Here is an 18,176-nt window from a genome sequence, read left to right on the forward strand (position 1 = left end):
AAGTCTCTGGAATGGATTGAATGGATTGAGGGGCCTTCAGGACCCAATCCGGTTCACACCGAGCACTCAATTCTCGACATTCGCCTGCAGTCAGGAAGTCGGATACTTTCCAATCAGCGTCCGTAGCAAGCAGGCCTCCAGCTCTGCAGCCGCCCAACCCAGTCTGTCGGGAAGAGGCGACAGCTTCCAGCAAGATAGAAAACCCAGACCTGACGAAACAAGTCGCTCCAAGCTTGCGAGCTGGCCAACCAATGGCAGGCCCCTGCGCGCACTTTACGCGTGATGCGCGACCCCCCACCTGGCGGATCGCGCTGGTGCTGCATCGGTCAGGCACGGCCTCCACTGGCCTATCCAGCGCTGTCCTATCAGCCCAGTGGCGCCCTGGCTCGCCGGGCCTTTCATCAGTTTTGTCGCAACATCGGGAACGCTATTTCGGGGAGAGGTTGTTTTTCTTTTCCCAGAAAAGCCAGAAAAGCCCTCTGCAACGGGTATGATTCCCGGCGTACCATGATTCCCGAGCGGGGAACGCACCTGCACAGCTGCACTTGCACTTTCCCTTTCGTCCTTTCGTGCCTTCCTCCTGTGAGGTGCATGCACAGATTACATACATGGCATTACATGTAGGCAGCCACGGCGCAAGGCGAAGTCCGGAGCCACCGGGCGGATATCATTTCCGGAGCCCTCCCACTACCCGGGCAAAGCAATTCGCTCAATTCCCTGACTGGTGCTTAGCAGGAAGTTAGTGAGGTCCCTTTCGTTGGCGCCGCCACTCCTGGCATGGCCTCATCCCTTCCCCCCCTTCCAACAAACGAACAACAACCTTGGAAGCAACAGAATTGATTGCAAGCCCGCATCGGGCCCGCCTTTTTCTCCGATCTGGGGAAAAACCCACATGAATTGATGAGGGGGGTGGAAGGGTTCCAGGTTCCGCCCGTAATCTCGGCTGGAAGCGCAAGTCGCAACCACCACCCCCGTAGCCTCGCCCCAATGTTCCTTTTCTTGTCTTGGAATTGGGGGCGAGATGCAAGCCTCAGGGTGCTAACTAAGTCCGATGCGTTTTGCGTTTGGACCTTCGTCATCGTTTTCTGAGTCAACAAACTTCCGACGCAGGTGAGTAAACGAAAAGTAGTGTGTCAATATCTCTCAATGCACATGCCATCCTCCGGTCTCTGGGGAGGGGGCAAACGCAGCCCATGACTACTCCGTACACACTCACAGTATTGAGCTGCTGTGATACATCGCTCCTGAACACCCCCAATAACTATTTCAGCTGAGGGTGGCTGCATGGCAAATCTCGATATGATTGCGTGATCTGCGGTCGACCACTTCATTCGGTGTTAGCGTCGTGCCTCGGCCATCTCCCTCCCTGGCTTGGCTGGTTGGGGAACCCGAAAACGGTGGCAAGGGGGTGAGCGAGCCTCGGGTTTTGCTTTGGTTTGTCTGTTGGTTGGCATGGCAAAGATGATAAATTTGTAATGAGACCAAGCAGCAAACCATCCGAGAGAGCATTGACGTCGTTATCCGCGGTTGATCCATGACTTGGGGTGGACCTTGAACCCAATCCTCCCCAGAAAGGAGTGAACTGGATGTCTCGGGTTCTGTTGCATGAAGCTGATGATTGGCTTCGTTGTGTTGTTGAAATGCAAAGTGTCGTTATCTGACAAGGTCAGGGGTCATCCTTGGTTCCCCCCTGAGCGAAGGGACACTGGTTGGGTTACCAAGGCCAACAAGATGCCAAATGTTTGACAAGAAAGGCCTGGAAACTTGAAGAGTCTTTGGCCTCGATGCACTTCGTTTTGGCATCTTGGAACACTGGTTGCCTTCTTCGAACTCGCGGGGCGGGCGGTGCACTCAAGTGCAGGTAGTTAGCTGAAAAGAGTTACTAAGAATAAGGGGTGTTTGTTAACTACTTAACTAGCTGTTTAGGTAGCCTCCTCCAGCCATGCATGGTAGACAATCACTTCAAAACCAACCACTCTCTGCTACAAGGGAGGTCAACGGCTCTTAAGTCAGGAGAAATATGATGCTGTCAGTCTATTGTTAGTTTGTTTGGTGTCAACATCGAGCAGTTGCCGCCACCCCCGTGGCCAGGTCTGGTCTGGTAGACGCCTCTTTCTGCCGGCCACAGGATTGCCGGTGCATATTGCAGGTGATAATCAGACTCGAACTATGGGGAATCTTACAGGAATGAATCGAGTGTGAAGTTAGTATCTTGTTGACAACGGTACCATAATCGTCGAGCAAGTCGTGTTTCGTCGTGCAAGCCTCGACTGGATCTTCGAACGTACAACGCATACAAGGTTACTCAACTGCTTAATATGTAACATTCAGAATGTGTAAAAGACTGCACTCGTTCCCTTCTCAGTTGCTGTTTACCTACCAATATCTAATGGCACTTGTTTAGTCTCATCCAAGGGGCATTGCCCTGTCTGTTTACTCTAGCTCGTCGGGTGGTGATACAAATTGTAGGTTTATAATTGTAAGGGAAGGCAATCGGTGTTGATGTCTTTATTAGATCAAAATAGCAGCTTCGGACACCCTGTATGTAAGTTGTGTAGGGCACACGGCACACAAGGAATCTTGTGTCTTGTAACCTGCGAAGGCATCTACGCAGAGGTAGGACCATGGACTTCAAATGATCCAGGCTACCCATAGTTTCACTCTCCCGTGGACTGGGATATACCGTACCTCAACATTCTACGGTATATAAGCGAGTCCGCTCTGACTCCCAGCACACTAGATCCCGGAGTTATAGACAAGTCCTTAAGGCATTTCAAATCTCGCTGGACATCGGCCTTCGCATCTTCGCTACGGACGACAGCGACGCCGAGTTTCAAATTTCCGTGCAAAGGGAAACGATACTATGCCAACCACATCCCTGTTCTCCCACTCTATGGGAAAACGACCGTGGTGGTCAAAAAGAACACCCCGGCAGCGACTGTGATGGAGTCAACCCAAACCATGGTGGAGCAAAAAGACAAAAACATACAACACCGGGGATTCGCTGGTCGTCACCGACCCAACTACTAGTCCAGCGGTCGCAAGTTTATCTAGGGGAGAGCAGACGGGATCCCGAGTTCTCTAGCGCCTATGGTCGTATGTGATAGATGGTGGAGTTTGTTGTGGTATATGAAGGGGGGGGGGGCAGGACCAGGACGGGGGATGGGCATGGTGCCGGACAATTGGCGCTGCAAATAAGGTACCGCAAGCGCTACTATCTTGCTGGCAATTGATTGGAGTGAATCTCTCAATAATCTCATCAAAGTGTGGTTTGGGGGGGGGGGGGATTTGAGCGAGTCAGACAGGTGGTCGGCAAGGTATGGAAAGAAGCGTCAGAACTCAAGCATTCCAATTCACACCCAACCTTGGCAATGGCAATGAGTGATTTATGCCACGGATAATATCTCAATTCTTGCTGCTAAGGTCTAGTTGAATCAAGCTTGAACGGGATAGGTTGAAGTATTTCGCCATCTTGTTGTTATCCCTAATTTCAGTCTTGACCAGCCCGGGGAATCAACAAACTCTTAGGGATGTAGGACGCCGTGACCCGAGACGGGTACCCCCCTAAAAAGTGAATAAAGTTTATTGCGCCAAATTCGAGTCCAAATTCCAATTTCCAGTAGTGCACCTACTGCCTCGGCGAGCCGTGGTGCCGTCCCTTTGTTGACTTAGCAGCCCCTTTTCACCGAGGCACATCCGCGACAGGCGCGTTGGAAAATGTACCAGAACCAGCTGGTGTAGCATGTGACATCTGAAACTGCAAGATATGGGTGTCGATTATCGCCATCATAGCGTAGGAGTGGCTGCGGTACAACATGCGGGAGGATTCAAGCGAGGCGAGCATCAAACCACCAAGGGAGTCTACCCCCATGCAGATAAAGTACCCTCAACACAAACGTACACGAACAGAGCTCTTCGCACCGCACGTACATGCCACACAGTCAATCACCCAAGCTGAGCACGGTGTTGGAAACAACTCCCAACATTTATTGCCATCTTCGTGACTGTAGTGGGATTTGCACCAAGCGTCATGCCACGTAATTTCAATATCCCTCTCTCTTTCCCCGGAACGCCGCGACGATGGGAAGTATCTAACATAGAGCTCCCGCACCAGCCCCCCCCACGCAAAAAAAAAAAAAAAAAATAGCAGACGCAACAAATGCTCCCTCAAAAGATCCAAGCAGCGCCGGCTTTACTCCAAACGATGATGGTAAAAGGTATGTATATGGGTGGCGGTGACATAAGAAAGGTAGGTAGGTGGTCTGTAAATACAGAACAGTGGGTTGGATATATATGGATGCGTAGGATACCGATGATGGCGTATGTAACATTAAACATAAGGCGACGAACGCCGAAGAAGTGACGCTGTGCCTGTGCCGGCGGTGCGTCGTGCGTGTCCCTGGTAGTAACAGCACCATCCACGTCTCGACGCAACCGGACAACGGTGGGTATCTTGCTGCTATGGACAGCGAAACCGTTGGCCGGCGACTCGACGTTTTCTGATGGGGCTGAAACGGTGGCGATTGACCTCGGAGGTGAACGAGGCGGGTTGCTTAGGGGAATGGCGGGCCCTGGCCACGAGGGGGCGGGAATCCTTGGTTTCGACGGCCGTTCTCCCCACGGGCGGCCACCCATTCGGCGCTGCCGCTCTGGCGGGCGGGTATCTCGGCAGATACGGGAACCTTGGTATCGTCACTGGACGAGGGTCCGTTACGGACGGCAAGTCCATTCCTGCTCGGGCCGGCGTCGACTGCTGTTGGCACGAGCTGGGTCACGGCTTGTGTGATCGAGGCGACGACATAGCTGCGGAGTTCGCGGTCTTCCCTCGAGTCCTCCTTCTCTAGGTCGAAGCGTTTCTGTTTCTCGAAGTTGGCCCGCCGTAGGTGTTTGATCTCTTGCATGACATACAACATGACTTCTTCGGGGCAGCGGTTGCGTTCGTTATAATACTCGGACTTGCGCACGTAGCGCCTGGTGACATCAGCCGCGCCCTCGTGCGAGAAGGCGATGCAGTACGACATCTTCTTGCCCCAGCCCTCGGTGTACAGCCTGGGATTGTCCCACGCCTCTTCGCAGGCGTCGACGTGGACCCAGCGCTTTTGGTGCTCCGAGTAGACCTCGGTCCACACGTGGTCTTCAGCGTTCCATACCCAACGGACGCGGCCACCGATTGCGCGGCAGAGCATGCTGAAGCAGTTGGCCCACTCGCCGCATCGCCCGCGCCGTGTTTGCATGAGACGCCAGACATCGCTGTACCGGGGGAAGCGCTCATACGCTCGACAGTTGTTGTTGGAGCAGCGGTAGAGCTCGACGCGCAGTGCACCACAGGCCTTCTCATCCGGCGTCGGCTGCGTCATCCCTTGGGCGATGGTCGGAGAAAGGCAGAGGGGGCACTGAGGGTTGTTGACCCATGTGAAGAAATCGTTCTTGAACCACCTGAGGAGGGGAGACAGTCGAGCATGAGCACGCCAGCAATTGGTGATGTACCACCCCGTGACAGAAAACATACCTGAGAAGGGCGCGGATCATGCAATCCTGGTAGCCCCATTCCGCTTTGCGCCCATCGCCCATACTCTCGGCCTCGGCTTGGAGTACTTGGCATTCCTCCTCGGCCTCTCCGTAGATCCTATCGAGTGGAATCGCCTGTAGGGCCTCGTCAAGCAGGCCGGGGTTCTCGTACTTCATCGGTGTCGCTGATAGTGAGATGAGGAGGTTTCGGAATCAGGGTGGATTCGAGATCGTCGGCTGCCGGTGGGGTCGGAACCTTTGGAAGGTTTCGGACGGACGAATATGAAGGTGGTGTTAACCCGTCGCCCGATGTCCCGGGCCTGCTACGATCGGACGCATAGACATCCCGGAGGTTGCCTGACGATGCGCTGTGCCCGGGCGCAGGTGATCCTTGGCGGGATCGTGTTTGGAGGTCGTTTAATCGCTTCGTCCTCAAGAGCTGCTCAAACTGCACCCTCAAGTCGTGCGCCCATTCCTCGCCGTACTGGTCCCCGCCCCGAGGGGCATCCCTCCCATTAGCATCCATGATTGTTGTGTGCGATAGCCGACCGGAGCCCAGGGGGGTTGGTTGTGGGCGGGAGGCGTGATTTAATTGAATCCCGGGGGGCGTATCGACAGAATAGTCGCCACAGCCAAAAGCGCAACTTTCAAGTGCGTCGTAATGCCTTTTTTCTTTCTTCTTTGTTGTCGTTATCGTCGTAGTCAAATTGGTCTATTGACTCTTCGTTTCCCGGCGGGGGGATAAGTGGTGGGGTGTAGTCGTCAAGAAAGTGGCGCCTAAAAGCCGGACCACGCAACGTTGCGGATGACGAGTCGAGGTGCGCCTCCCGTGACCCTTGTCTTCCTTCCCGCTCACTCACTCAATGGGCGTCCAAAAAGACGTCGCTGTTGACAGGCCAGCGCCTCCGCTGTTTGTTGAAATCGGGCGCAATTCGAAGTGGTCGACGGCCTGGGAAGGGGATCAGTTCTTCGCGGCGCCGGGGGATGGGATCGATGGTCGATGGGGGTGGTGAGTGGCAGGTTAGAGATTAGAGAAGACAAGCACAGGTGGGCCGGGGACAAGAAAGACAAGGGGCCAGAGGATAAAGCTGCGGACGGGTGGGGAGGGGTGGGGAGGAGCCGACGCAGGCGTGTGTAATGGCGTGCGCCCGTCTCGGCGTCCCCTAACCACACACTGTCTCGAGGGTTGCGCGGCAGTCCCCCAAGCAATCTGCATGTACATCCACTGAGGGCGAAGAGAGCATGTGTCATCTAGGTACCTCTTCTGACGTCTGTCTGCACAGTTACTAGAGGGCCACGGGCCGATCGCCCTTTATTCATTTCAGATCTGGGTTCAGTATTTGCCCGCCTTACTGGTCGCTCGCAAGAGCGGACGTAATCAAAAAGCCTAGGATTCAAGTTTGTTGGGAGCGCTCGGGGAGGGGTGCAGGCAACAAGCAGACGTCTCTCGCTGCGTGGAAACGGCCATGGAGCCCACGAGAGAAGTGGAGGGGGAGCACAGAGGGAGGCGTCTTGGACAGAGAACGCGCGTCCAGTTTGCGGCCATGGCCAATCAGAGCCAGGTTCGGATCCCTCCGCCCCAAATGGAATCCCCACATTAATCGGTCTCCGCCTCACAATGACCCTTGACTTTTAGCGATTTTCCACAGGCCTCACCCACCAAGACGGACTCCAACGGAAACTTGGCAGCATATGGGAGAAAACTCCGTGTTGATCTCTTTACCCTGAGCCTGAGAGCCAGGATAAAGGCGACGGAAGATGCTTATTCCACTTTTTTTTTTTCTCCCCTCAGGGAGGGGAAAGAGGGGAATGGCGACGAACTTCGAGTTTGGATGCGATACGGGAGCCGGGCGGGAAGTGCAGGTACCGGTCGGAGGTTTCCGCACCATGACGAGTCGTGGCTCACAGGTGGCCAATCCCATTTCTGGTAATTCTTGTGCTGTGGCTGAGGCTCCAGCCTTGCCATTCGCTGGCTTCGGATCGTGTGGGGAAAGCCGCCAACAACACTCGCTTTCGCACAATTCGATTCGGTTCGCACTTTGCAGCAAGTTCGCGAAACATTGGCGAACATGGCGAACATGGTTTGCATCAACAGTTTTCCAGCAAAAAGTGGAGGGGTTCTCCGGGTTTGAACTTGAAAGACGCCACACCCAGGATTCGCCAATCATAATCCGGCAACATGCAAGGTGAAATTGGTGTAAAGTACATGTAATACAGCCCAGACAGCAACCTGACAGACAGCCTTGCCATACAGCCTTTCTTTTGGTCTGCCAACACGCATGCGCCATCCGAAGACATGCATACTTTTTTCACCTCGACTTGGTTCTTAACCTTGACCGCTAATGACGACGGCTTAACGTTACCACCGGAGCCATATGCACATTCCACGTTCCGAATCCCCCGGTTTCTTCCAACGGCTCAAACGCAGACCGGAGTGAGCAGTCGACACTGTGGACCGAAACGTTAACCCAATTACCTGCCTAGCTGACGTTTGTTATTGCCACCAACAGCCTCGTGCCTCGGTCGTCATCAATTCATACCTCACCGTCAAGTGGTAGACAAAAAAAACCACCCCGCAAAATACCATAACCACCACAATCCACGACCAAAGAGGGAAGTTTATGCCCCGTTTTCTCTCGCGATTCTTCCAGAATGAAGCCATTCAATTTCCAGACATCTTGCCTCTAATTCTAACATATTCTTGAATGGCATAAGCGTTATTGAATTGTGCTGATATGGTGGTGTTTGATGGTTGTGATGTTTTGCGGGGTGGCTTTTTTTGTCGACCACTTGACCGTCACCACCGGGTTGTGCGTGTTAGGCGGTGATTCACACAGCAGCAGCTGACGTTCCATACCGACCGAACCCGAGTGGTCAAGGGGTTCGTCCAGAGAATTCCTTAACAGTGTCCACCCAGTCGGCTGATGAGCGGGAGCACTGTGCGGCCGGGACAGCAATTCTGCTGGTGGCGTTGAGGATTACGCGGCATCCGGCCCTTTTTCATCTCGTCTTGGCAATCCTCCCCACGTCAGAAGACGACGACCTTTAATCCTTTTTAACCCCCAAAACCGCCACTCGTTTTCGCATTGGGCCCATGGATGGGTTTCGCAAGTAATCATTCACTCCTCTCATTTTTTGGTAAGCGGGGACAACTCGCCAGGTTCATGACCATGCTTCCCCCGTTTACCCCGACCCGTGCCTCTTCGTCCCGGCTATCGTCGACACGGGGTGTAAGTTGATCTTTGCCCCGTCTTGGCATGTCTTCAGCCAATGTATCAGTAAAGAACCTGCAGGTAGGTTCAGATACCGGCAGCTCGAGTCGTTGGGTATCAGAGCTGGTGGCCGGCTGCCCGCCATATCGACAGCCATGAAACAGGCTGGCCCCGGCCGGTCTAGAATTCATCTCTCAGATCCATCCAGCCACGCCCGTGAGCTGGGCGACATCGAGGCGGTTGACCAGATACCGATCTTTCTCTTGTGATGTTCAAGGAGTACTACATGATGTAGATCAGCCCCATGTCGATGGCCACGACAGGTACCAGGTAAATCACTTTCTTGCCGGTTCGGTCCTTATTTCTACCTCCATACCCACCTCTTCTGTATGTACCACATCTCCATGTCCCTTAGCGTTAAGTGTTATCGATGCTATCCGGGCCTCAGAGTAAACTGTAACCTCCATGACGTTTCTGGATTAAGCGACGCTGGGCTGTATTTCTTCACCCACTCTCCAACCTCACTTGACTTAGTCCTCTCCACTCACTGGGGGCCACACACAGGTAGGTCCAACCTCCACCCACCGGGCCACATGTTTCCGCGTAACAGATATCCAGCGAAATCCCCTCGGATGGGAAGCAAACAATCTAACCTCAGACCTCACTAAAAATACCAAACCGACCTCCCAGCCTCGACCCGCGTGTTACCGAAAGCCATCCCCCCCTCCCCGGTCCCAGCGAGCCAGCCAGCCGGCCAAACACAGCAACCAACGAAAAACGAAAACCGAAGGAAGAAGTGAACCCGACCTTGACGCGCGTCTCACGCAGCTCCGCTCCGCTCCACCCGAGAAAATCCCCTCCGTGCCCCGTGCCCAGGATATTGCCGCCAATTTTGCCCCGAGGAGGGGGGAGAGGGGAGGGGGTTGGGGGTTGGTCCCTACTCAGATATCGGAGACCTGCATCCCACAGACACAACTCACCCGCAGATTGACTCGCAGACCGCCCCATCGGGTACCCGAATGAAGACCCTACCGCGGACGTTGACACGGAATTGGGGAGGAGCCCTCTTCTTCTCCTCCTCCGGGATCCACACACACATACAAACACACACACACACACACACCCTTGATCCATGACGGCGGCGGTGGGGATGGGAAGTGAACAAAAGCTCATCCCTTTCCTTGACCACCATCTCTCCAAAACCGTTACGCTCTCTCAACCGACTCTTGCCGGCAACGTAGGGAGCCATGCGGTACGTATGTGTGTATGTATGTATGTATACCTATTTCAGATGAGAGAGTGTGTGTGCTGGCTAGGCCGTGCCCCCCTCGGCACCGAAACACAAACATGGAAGGCCCAAGAACGAAAACGAGATGGAGGCGTAAAATCCCGCGGGCCTGGCCCACGGTCCTCTCTCCTGCTATGTCACCGGTTTCTTTTCCCTTCTCCTCTTCCCGACGGTGATACCAAAGAAGGTCGGAGACCGCGTCATCTGCTCGGAGCAGAGATCCACTACCGCCGCCGGCTCTGTGCCGTCTATATGCGGCCGGCCGGGTTGGGAGGCGAGGGATTTCTGTTTTGGGATGCTAGCCGGTGTCAAAGGGGGGATGTTGGTTATCCGTCGATCAGTGATGGCGTGCAGAGATCATCTTGTCCGGCCGGTGATTGTCTTTTGTGGTATTAGCGTAGACAGCCGGAATGACTGCCGTACGTAGTATGGGAGGCCGGATAGGGTGAGAGTGTGCACAAACAAACACCAGGTCACCGTTCTCATGAAAAGTTTTGATTCAAGCCCCTCCGAGGGCACCAGGCTCGCCGTAGATCCATTTCAGACATGGCCTACACCAAAGCCCGGTCTATCATCACAGGCTCGCTACCGTCCCTCGCGCTACCGAACTGCGTTCGTCGTAACAGAAACAGAACATCCCACCACCCACATGCCACCTTCACCTCTCCCACTCGCCCTCAGCGAAGTAACGTTCCGGCAGATCCTCGCCAGTAAGCGGGCGCTCGACAAGAGCAACCTCAAGAGGCGGCAGGCCCTCGGGAACGACCCCATTCGTCAAACTGGGCACGCCCTCGATCGGGACGATGCCCAATATCGGGCGAAACTGGTAAGAGTGCCACCACTTCGGGGCCTTTGACCCCTCCTCCCCCTCGGCGTCCGCCGCGCCGTCGCCGTTGGTGCCATGGCCATCCCTGAGACGCTGCAGCTCACCGCCATCGGTGTCGTCGTCGTCATCATCATCATCGACCCCGCTGCTCGCGCCGACGCTCTTCTGGTCGTCAGCGTCGGCCATCTCCACGTCCTCCCACCTGGCCCCATCGGGACCTAAGGCCGTTTTGATGCGCTGCGGGGCGAGGGACTGCTTATCCATTTTCCCGCCGGCGCCGCCCTCCTGCACACCGCGCTTTCGCTTCGTGCCGTGCCTCTGCCCGTTCTTGTCGTCCGAGTCCTTCTTCTCCAGGTCGAAGTCCTGGGACAGGTCCAGCATGAACAGCGAGGAGACGCCGTAGATCCACGCCCTGTGGCCTTGCCATACGGCTCCCTTAACCTGGTCCCGAGTGTCCCTGAACTGTGCTGGGAGCTTGGGGTACGTGTTCCGGCGCGACCATTCCGAGAGTGCTCCGCGGAGGGGGTTGAAAACGAGCAGTGTCTTCACCGCGGTGATAGTCATCATGTCATAATCGCCGTCATCCCGCTGGGTCTTCGCAAATGACAGCAGCACGGGTGCGGCGGACAGCTTGGGGAGAAGCTTGGCATTGGGGTTGCGGACCCAACGCTCGCCCGCGACGTCGTCGGTCTCCTCGTCTGACGAGTCATCCGATGACTCGCTGGCCGCATCATCGTCATCTCCGCCGCTCGTGCCATTCGCCCCCTCGCCGGGGCCGCGTAAGACCCACGTGTCGATGAAGCCCGCCAAGTCCGCCACGCTGAAGAGTCTGCTATCGGGCGAGAAGGCGATTTGGGTGACGTTCCGATCGTAGGATCCGAGACCGCCGAGAAGAAGGTGCTTTGGGATCTGACGCCGAAGTCGGTGTAGCTTGTGGGGTAGGGAAATTGTGTATGTCGGGCCGACTTCTGATTCTGTGGTATGCACCTGAGCGACCATCACTTTGCTCCCTTCCTCCACCCAGGATATCCACCGGTTATCCGGTGAGATCTGTACCTTGGTGGCGGCAAGGCCGGCCGTAAGCATGTCCACTTTCCTGATTTGAAGTTGTTCCGTTTGGGTGCCCTTTGAGAAGTCGAGCTGGAAGATTTTGATGTCCGTGGCGGTTGAAGCAACAAGGAGTGTCCCATCTTCGCTAATTACGGCGGATGAGATGTAAGAGTCTCCTTTTACTAGGACCTGGGCGAGAAGCTTTCTGTTCTTCCGCAAGCTGAGTGCGGCTTGGGGGTCGTCGAGCAGCTTCTGTGCCGGGCTGAGGAGGTGCCAAATACGGATTTCGTTTTCCCACCAACTGAGGAGGAAGCGTGCTATGGGAGCGCTGTGTAGTGGCGCGGTTTGTGGAAGATGCGGCAACGTTCGGTGATACTCCCTGCCCGCAGCGCGCAGAGGCAAGGCCACAGGGGTGGCATCCGAGCCTTCAAAACACGTTAGCCACGCCAGTGACGGCCAAAAAATCAGTAGACATACCGCCAGAAACTACAACGCTCATTGCCTTGCTCTCAAACGAAGCCATTGCCTTGACATCGTGCTGGTGATACCTGCGGTGAAACACCTTTGACCAGCGCCCAGCCTGCCCGGCAATAGGCTCGTAGACGGCCGTCCGCCTATCCATCCCCCCCGAAACGATCTTAGAACCGTCCGCGCTGACGGAGAGGCACAATACATCCTGTGAATGGCTTTGAATCCGCTGCGCCTGAGTGTATGTCCTGCCGTCCCAAATGCACACCTGGCCAGTCGAGTCCCCAGACACGATATCCCCGTTGGGCAGGCACTTGACAGCCCACACAATGATGTTCTTGGAACCCCCAGAAATGTCGGTTCCTAGCGTCATCTGCCTCAGCAATGTGCCGTTTCGAATATCGTAGGCGCAGATGGTGCTATTTGAGCAGCCGACGACGACGACGTTGTGAGACTGGAAGGCGATGCTGACAAACTTTGTTTTCTTCGACGGGGTCCGGATGAGGGTCTTCTGGAATTTCAGGTCGCCGTCCTCAATCGAATAGAGAACCAGATTGCCGTCGACGGTGCCGGCAACCAGCTTCCTGCTGCCGGACGCAGCGCCGCCCTTGGTCGGGGGAGGCTGGACACCGAGGCACCATATCTCGCCATGTTGGCCGCTTGCATGTTTCTTCGCTTTGGCCTTCTCCAGATCCCATTCTGTGATGGTAGTTGTGTACCCAATGCTGAAGAGGCGCGACTTTCCGTGGATGGTCTTGCCGTCGGCCATCTCCTCGTCGGGTTCCGTAACCCAGACTAGGCCATCAACACTCCGATCTTTCCCACCAGGAATGACTAGTTCCTGATGCCAGGCACCCTGGAGAGGGTTCCAGATCTCAATGTCGCCATTGGCCCTGCCGATCGCGAGTCGGACCTGAATGTGTTTCACGAGGTGCTTCTTTTGCGCCGAAACCGAAGGGAGCGACGAGTGCGTAAATGCGACCGCGTTGATGGCCGAGGCAGGATAACGGACGAATCGGCACCGGTGGATATCCATGTTTCCGGTGTTGTCAGCCCTGGGGTCGCGCGGGGAGGGCGTCGGATCCGAAATTCCTGAAGGAGTATAAAAGAAAGCGGCTGCCGACTACTTTTTTTTTTCTGCCGTTTCCAAGAGTTTTTGGAGGGAAGCCGGTCAGAAAATTAAGCTATGGTCTGTGCGCGATACCGGATGGGGCGTCAGAAAGCCCAATCCGAGAGCCTGGCACCGCCTGGGCGAAAAAAGGCCGAACTCGGACCACAGATGCCGACGAAATCTTCGACCAGAGGAACGAAAAGAAAGACCAAACTCGAACTTATATTTTCCTCAAGTTCTTTTGTTTTATTTACTTTTTCTTGATTTCTTCCACTTCTTTCTATTTTCTTATTTTATTTTATGTTTCTCCTTTTTCTCGACTTTTTGCCCTTTTTTGGAGTCCGGCTTTTTTTGACCAGATAGTGCCTGGGCAACAAAATTCAGGGGTTTCTCCGGGGTGTTGTTGATGGGTTTCTTGTCCACTCGTTGCCAAGATCCGCCCGGCAATCACCCCACTGCGCCCCGCGCTCAAACACCCATCAGGTCTCACATTTGAGTTGGTTGTTCACGCGTCGTGAGCCACACTACCTCATCCAGTCACAACCCGGTTAAGGAAAGGAACCTGCATCCGGATTTCATGAACACTCCCACAAGTTTGGAAGACTGAACCGGGTGCAAACAACATTGATTTCCCAGCAACAACCGATTCCCTGCAAGCAAATCTTGTACCCCGCGGCAAGCACAACCTGGAAGCTGTTACGAGGAACAAAGAGTTCGGAGGTCTCACATTTTCGGCTGGAGACACCGATTACCTCATCTTCAGAGTACATAAATCCTAGACCGTCCGGCCCATTCCGAGGTCCGGGAGCGCTCGAGGGAGAGACCGATAATAACCCCTCTCTGCCTAGGTATTCCTGATTCACCTTGCACTTCTCTTGGCATTTCTAAGCTGCCTGGTCAAGTGAGTCCAAGAAACTTGAAAGGAAAAGAAGCAGAGCTGCTCTCGATTACATTGCTCTGCATCCGGTATTACTGCAACATTACAACAACCACTGTTCCCAACATCCGCGGCCCTCGAGATATTGAGTCACCACCGCCATCCTGCCTGCCATCATGGATTTCAACAGCTCTTCACCCTACCCTGAGGGGGTTATCTCCTTCCTCGACACCGACTTGTACAAGCTGACAATGCAATGCGCCGTCCTGAAATACTACAAGAATGTCCCCGTCACTTACGCATTCACCAACCGGACGCCCGAAAAGAAACTCTCTCGCAAGGCTTTCCGTTGGCTGGAGGACCAAGTCAGAAAGCTCGGGAACATTTCTCTCTCCGCCGAGGAGCTGTATTATCTGAAGGAGCACTGTCCCTACCTGTCACCCGCCTACCTGGAGTTCCTATCCGAGTTCCGCCTCCGCCCGAGAGAACAGGTCGTCCTCAGCTTCCTACCGACTGGCGAAGACACCGGGGCTGAGTCCGATATTGGAGACCTAGATATCAAGATTAGCGGCATCTGGTCTGAGGCCATTCTATACGAGATTCCTCTCCTTTCTTTGACGTCCGAGGCGTACTTCAAGTTTATGGAACCGGACTGGACGTACGAGGGCCAAGAAGACCAAGCTTTTGAGAAGGGGATGCGCCTGCTAGAGGCCGGTTGCGTCTTCTCGGAATTCGGCACCCGCCGGAGGCGAGACTACCACACCCAAGCATTGGTGTTCAGGGGCCTCACCAAGGCCAGCAAGGAGGCCGAGAAGCGCGGCTTGTCTGGGAAGCTCTCGGGGACGAGCAACGTCCACCTGGCCATGCGCTTCAACATCCCGCCCGTCGGTACGGTTGCCCACGAGTGGTTCATGGGCAGCGCAGCTATCGTTGGGGATTACCGCAAGGCTACCGAAGAAGCGCTACGCCACTGGGTCGGCTGCTTCGGAGAGGGCGTGCTCGGTATCGCCTTGACCGACACGTTTGGGACGCCCGACTTCCTGACCGCATTCAGCAAGCCGATCGAATACCTGGAGCCGCCCTCGCCAACCACCGCGCGAAAGCCGAGCGTTGCCGACTCCTTCATCTCAACGAGCCCCTCGGTGGCGTCCCACCAAAAGCCCAACAAGACATACGCCGAGGTCTTCACCGGCGTCAGGCAGGATTCGGGCGACCCCAAGACTTTTGTCAAGATCATCGGGAAATTCTACCGCGAGCAAGGGATCAAGGACAAGAAGGTCATTGTCTTCTCCGACTCGCTGAATATCGACCGATGCCTGGAGTACAAGCAGGTCTCGGAGGAAGCCGGCTTCCAGCCGACATTTGGTGTCGGCACGTTCCTGACAAACGACTTTGTCAATACAAAGACCGGCAAAAAGTCGACGCCTCTGAATATTGTCATCAAGCTTAGCTCCGCCGACGGGAACCCGGCGATCAAGATCAGGTAAGTTATCTTGGAGCTCAAAATTCGCTCCACTCTTGCCAAACATTGACTAATATCTCTCGACAGCGACAACATTGGCAAGAATACCGGTGACAAGGCCACCGTCGAGAAGGTCAAGCGCGAGCTGGGCTATGTTGAGAAGATGTGGGAGGGAGGCGATGAGACGGCGAGGTGGGGCCGCGAGGACGATGCCCCGAAGCAGTGATCTTGATCTGGAGCCTTGTATCTCATCGGGATTAATATGCTCTTCGTTGGACTAATTTGCATTTTACTGGGGTTGTGATAGCTCCCCGTCGGTGAGCACAAGGGTTGGGCATATGCATGTGGGAGATTATTTGGCTTGTGGTATCGCTAGAGCGGCGTGCCGTGATTAGAGTTAGACAATCATAAAGGCCGGAGTCAGACTCCTCTCTCATTTCCTTAAAAGTGCACATCGCTTTTGCCAGACTCGGTTTGATTTGATAGGTGCCTGACAACCTACTGATAATGGGTGGCTGTAATCAACCACGAGCCATAAACTCTGAGAAGAAACTATGCGCAACTTCTCAAAACCTAGGTCCCTATCTAGGCAGGTCACTCAAACGGCTTTAGTCGGATTTGGCCAAACGTGCAAACAACTTACATGGCACAAGGGTATCATCCTCCGGTATGTTCCGCTGTGCGCTGTAGTCGACTCAGTTGGTGGCGTGAGCAAGTCGGGATCTTGTACGACCTGAAGTTCTGGACTCCAGGCTACGACATTTTCAAATGTAGTAACTAGTGGTAACTACCAATCAACCGATTTGAACATAACCTGGGTGATCCTTCCAAAAGCACTCCACAGTGGGAAATAATTTGTCTTGTAGGTATATTATCCCACAGGTACACATCCACGTACCCCTTCCCAATGCTGGGCACTTTTGCTCGCGCATAGCTGCCCCCCTCGAGGAAGATACACTACCACCCGAGCGCTGACGCGGAAGTAACCCACCGGGAATGGCGGCGATTCCCGGCTATGCTGGAATCTACCTCGCCGGAGAACAGTGTCGGTTGGGGTTGCCGTTCCCACCATTTGATCGACAAACAACCAACAGTCGGCGGTCAAAATAGCCTTTTCCCCACCCAACGTCACACAGCATGCCATCTTTCGTGTGGCTCTATGGGACCGAGCACTTTGGTTTGCCCTGGGGGGTAGGGGGGAGTATCCCGTCCAATCTGCGGCAAGGGAATCGGCACTTTAGTCAGACCGGCCCCCTCACACTGATATTAACGGGTGGGTTGAGCGGTCGGACTTTCGTCGACAGGTAGCAGCCCATTCGCCAGCCGCTCGTGGGGGCGGGACTGGGCGAGCATCTGTAATATGTAATGTACATAAGCCCGAGACACAAGTTTGCCTTGTTGGCGAAGGGGGGAGGAGGACCCAGTGGCTTGGTAAACCCTAGCAGGGGTGGGGCTACCAGGAGAGTGAGCCGGGAGGCAGTGCCGTTACCAGCCTGCCGGCCCAGAGTATGTACGTATCTTTTGCTAGTGACTGTTGGTTGGTATTAGGTATACAGTGCGGTACATACACCACCTGACGCAGGGATACGCTTGGAGTGACGAACCAGACGTCGGGCGATCTCGCCCTGTAGTCTTGGGTTCATCTGAACGATACTCTCTGCAGTAGTGCTGACGAAAGCCGAAGGTTGGTAGTTAGTGGTCGACAACTGGGTGCCGTATGTAGAGAATAGGGCCTGGCCGATGTCGCGGGGGCTAAGGAGTAGAATGGGCAAAAGGTTGCGGAGGCTGTTCACAGAGCACAAACTGCAGCCCAAGAACCCCCGGAGCGTCGGCACGGCAAACAACACCATTCGCGTTGTCAATGTTCTAACGGACCGGGCGACGGGAGACTGCGTTTGCTCGACTTTTTGCATCCGTCCAAGGCGCTAAGTACCCAATCACACTCGCGAAGGGCGGCTGGCTGTTGATAGACGCATCGGGCTCGGCCAAAGTACAGACCGTGCGGCCCCCGCCGCGGTTCCGCATGAATATTGTGTAACTTCTCGACAGAGTCAGATTTCCGTCATCCCGCTGCTGTCACGCGAAGTAGCGGTCAAACCCGACCAGCGATTCCCGCAAGCGCATGTTGGGGGCAAAGGTAGACCCTGCTTGGCAGGAGGGCGGCGCAGGAGGTTCGGGATGAATGCCTCCGGAGCAAGTCTGCTTGGCCAATCCAGGGCCAGCTGTTCAGGGCCCTCGGACCGTCTCGAGAGGTGGGCTCTCATCTCGATTCGAGCCGTCTGACTGGATCGATCTCGCAGCACAAAGCATCCAACGGACCAACGGGCAAAGCTACTGCGCGAACTACGCCGCGTTCGTCAAGTGGCTGCGACTT

The 18,176-nt window shown here is 55.0% G+C and overlaps 4 protein-coding genes across 4 annotated transcripts; 1 reads left to right on the forward strand and 3 right to left on the reverse strand.

The window, feature by feature from the left end:
- Positions 1-4,553: 4,553 nt before the first annotated feature.
- On the reverse strand, positions 4,554-5,685 carry CHGG_01685 (uncharacterized protein; the record flags this gene model as incomplete). The annotated part of the gene is made up of 2 exons (XM_001220905.1): positions 4,554-5,436; positions 5,510-5,685. 2 exons carry the CDS (start codon positions 5,683-5,685, stop codon positions 4,554-4,556), a joined length of 1,059 nt encoding a protein of 352 aa, XP_001220906.1.
- A 1,217-nt stretch (positions 5,686-6,902) lies between these two features.
- CHGG_01686 (uncharacterized protein) lies at positions 6,903-7,588 on the reverse strand (the record flags this gene model as incomplete). The annotated part of the gene is made up of 2 exons (XM_001220906.1): positions 6,903-7,120; positions 7,330-7,588. 2 exons carry the CDS (start codon positions 7,586-7,588, stop codon positions 6,903-6,905), a joined length of 477 nt encoding a protein of 158 aa, XP_001220907.1.
- Positions 7,589-10,666: 3,078 nt separating this feature from the next.
- CHGG_01687 (uncharacterized protein) lies at positions 10,667-13,388 on the reverse strand (the record flags this gene model as incomplete). The annotated part of the gene is made up of 2 exons (XM_001220907.1): positions 10,667-12,309; positions 12,362-13,388. The coding sequence occupies 2 exons, from the start codon at positions 13,386-13,388 to the stop codon at positions 10,667-10,669; spliced, it is 2,670 nt and encodes an 889-aa protein (XP_001220908.1).
- A 1,128-nt stretch (positions 13,389-14,516) lies between these two features.
- CHGG_01688 (uncharacterized protein) lies at positions 14,517-16,028 on the forward strand (the record flags this gene model as incomplete). Its single annotated transcript, XM_001220908.1, has 2 exons — positions 14,517-15,823; positions 15,890-16,028. The coding sequence occupies 2 exons, from the start codon at positions 14,517-14,519 to the stop codon at positions 16,026-16,028; spliced, it is 1,446 nt and encodes a 481-aa protein (XP_001220909.1).
- Positions 16,029-18,176: the final 2,148 nt, after the last annotated feature.

This window comes from Chaetomium globosum, genomic scaffold, assembly GCF_000143365.1.
Source record: "Chaetomium globosum CBS 148.51 scaffold_1 genomic scaffold, whole genome shotgun sequence".
NCBI lineage: Eukaryota > Fungi > Ascomycota > Sordariomycetes > Sordariales > Chaetomiaceae > Chaetomium > Chaetomium globosum.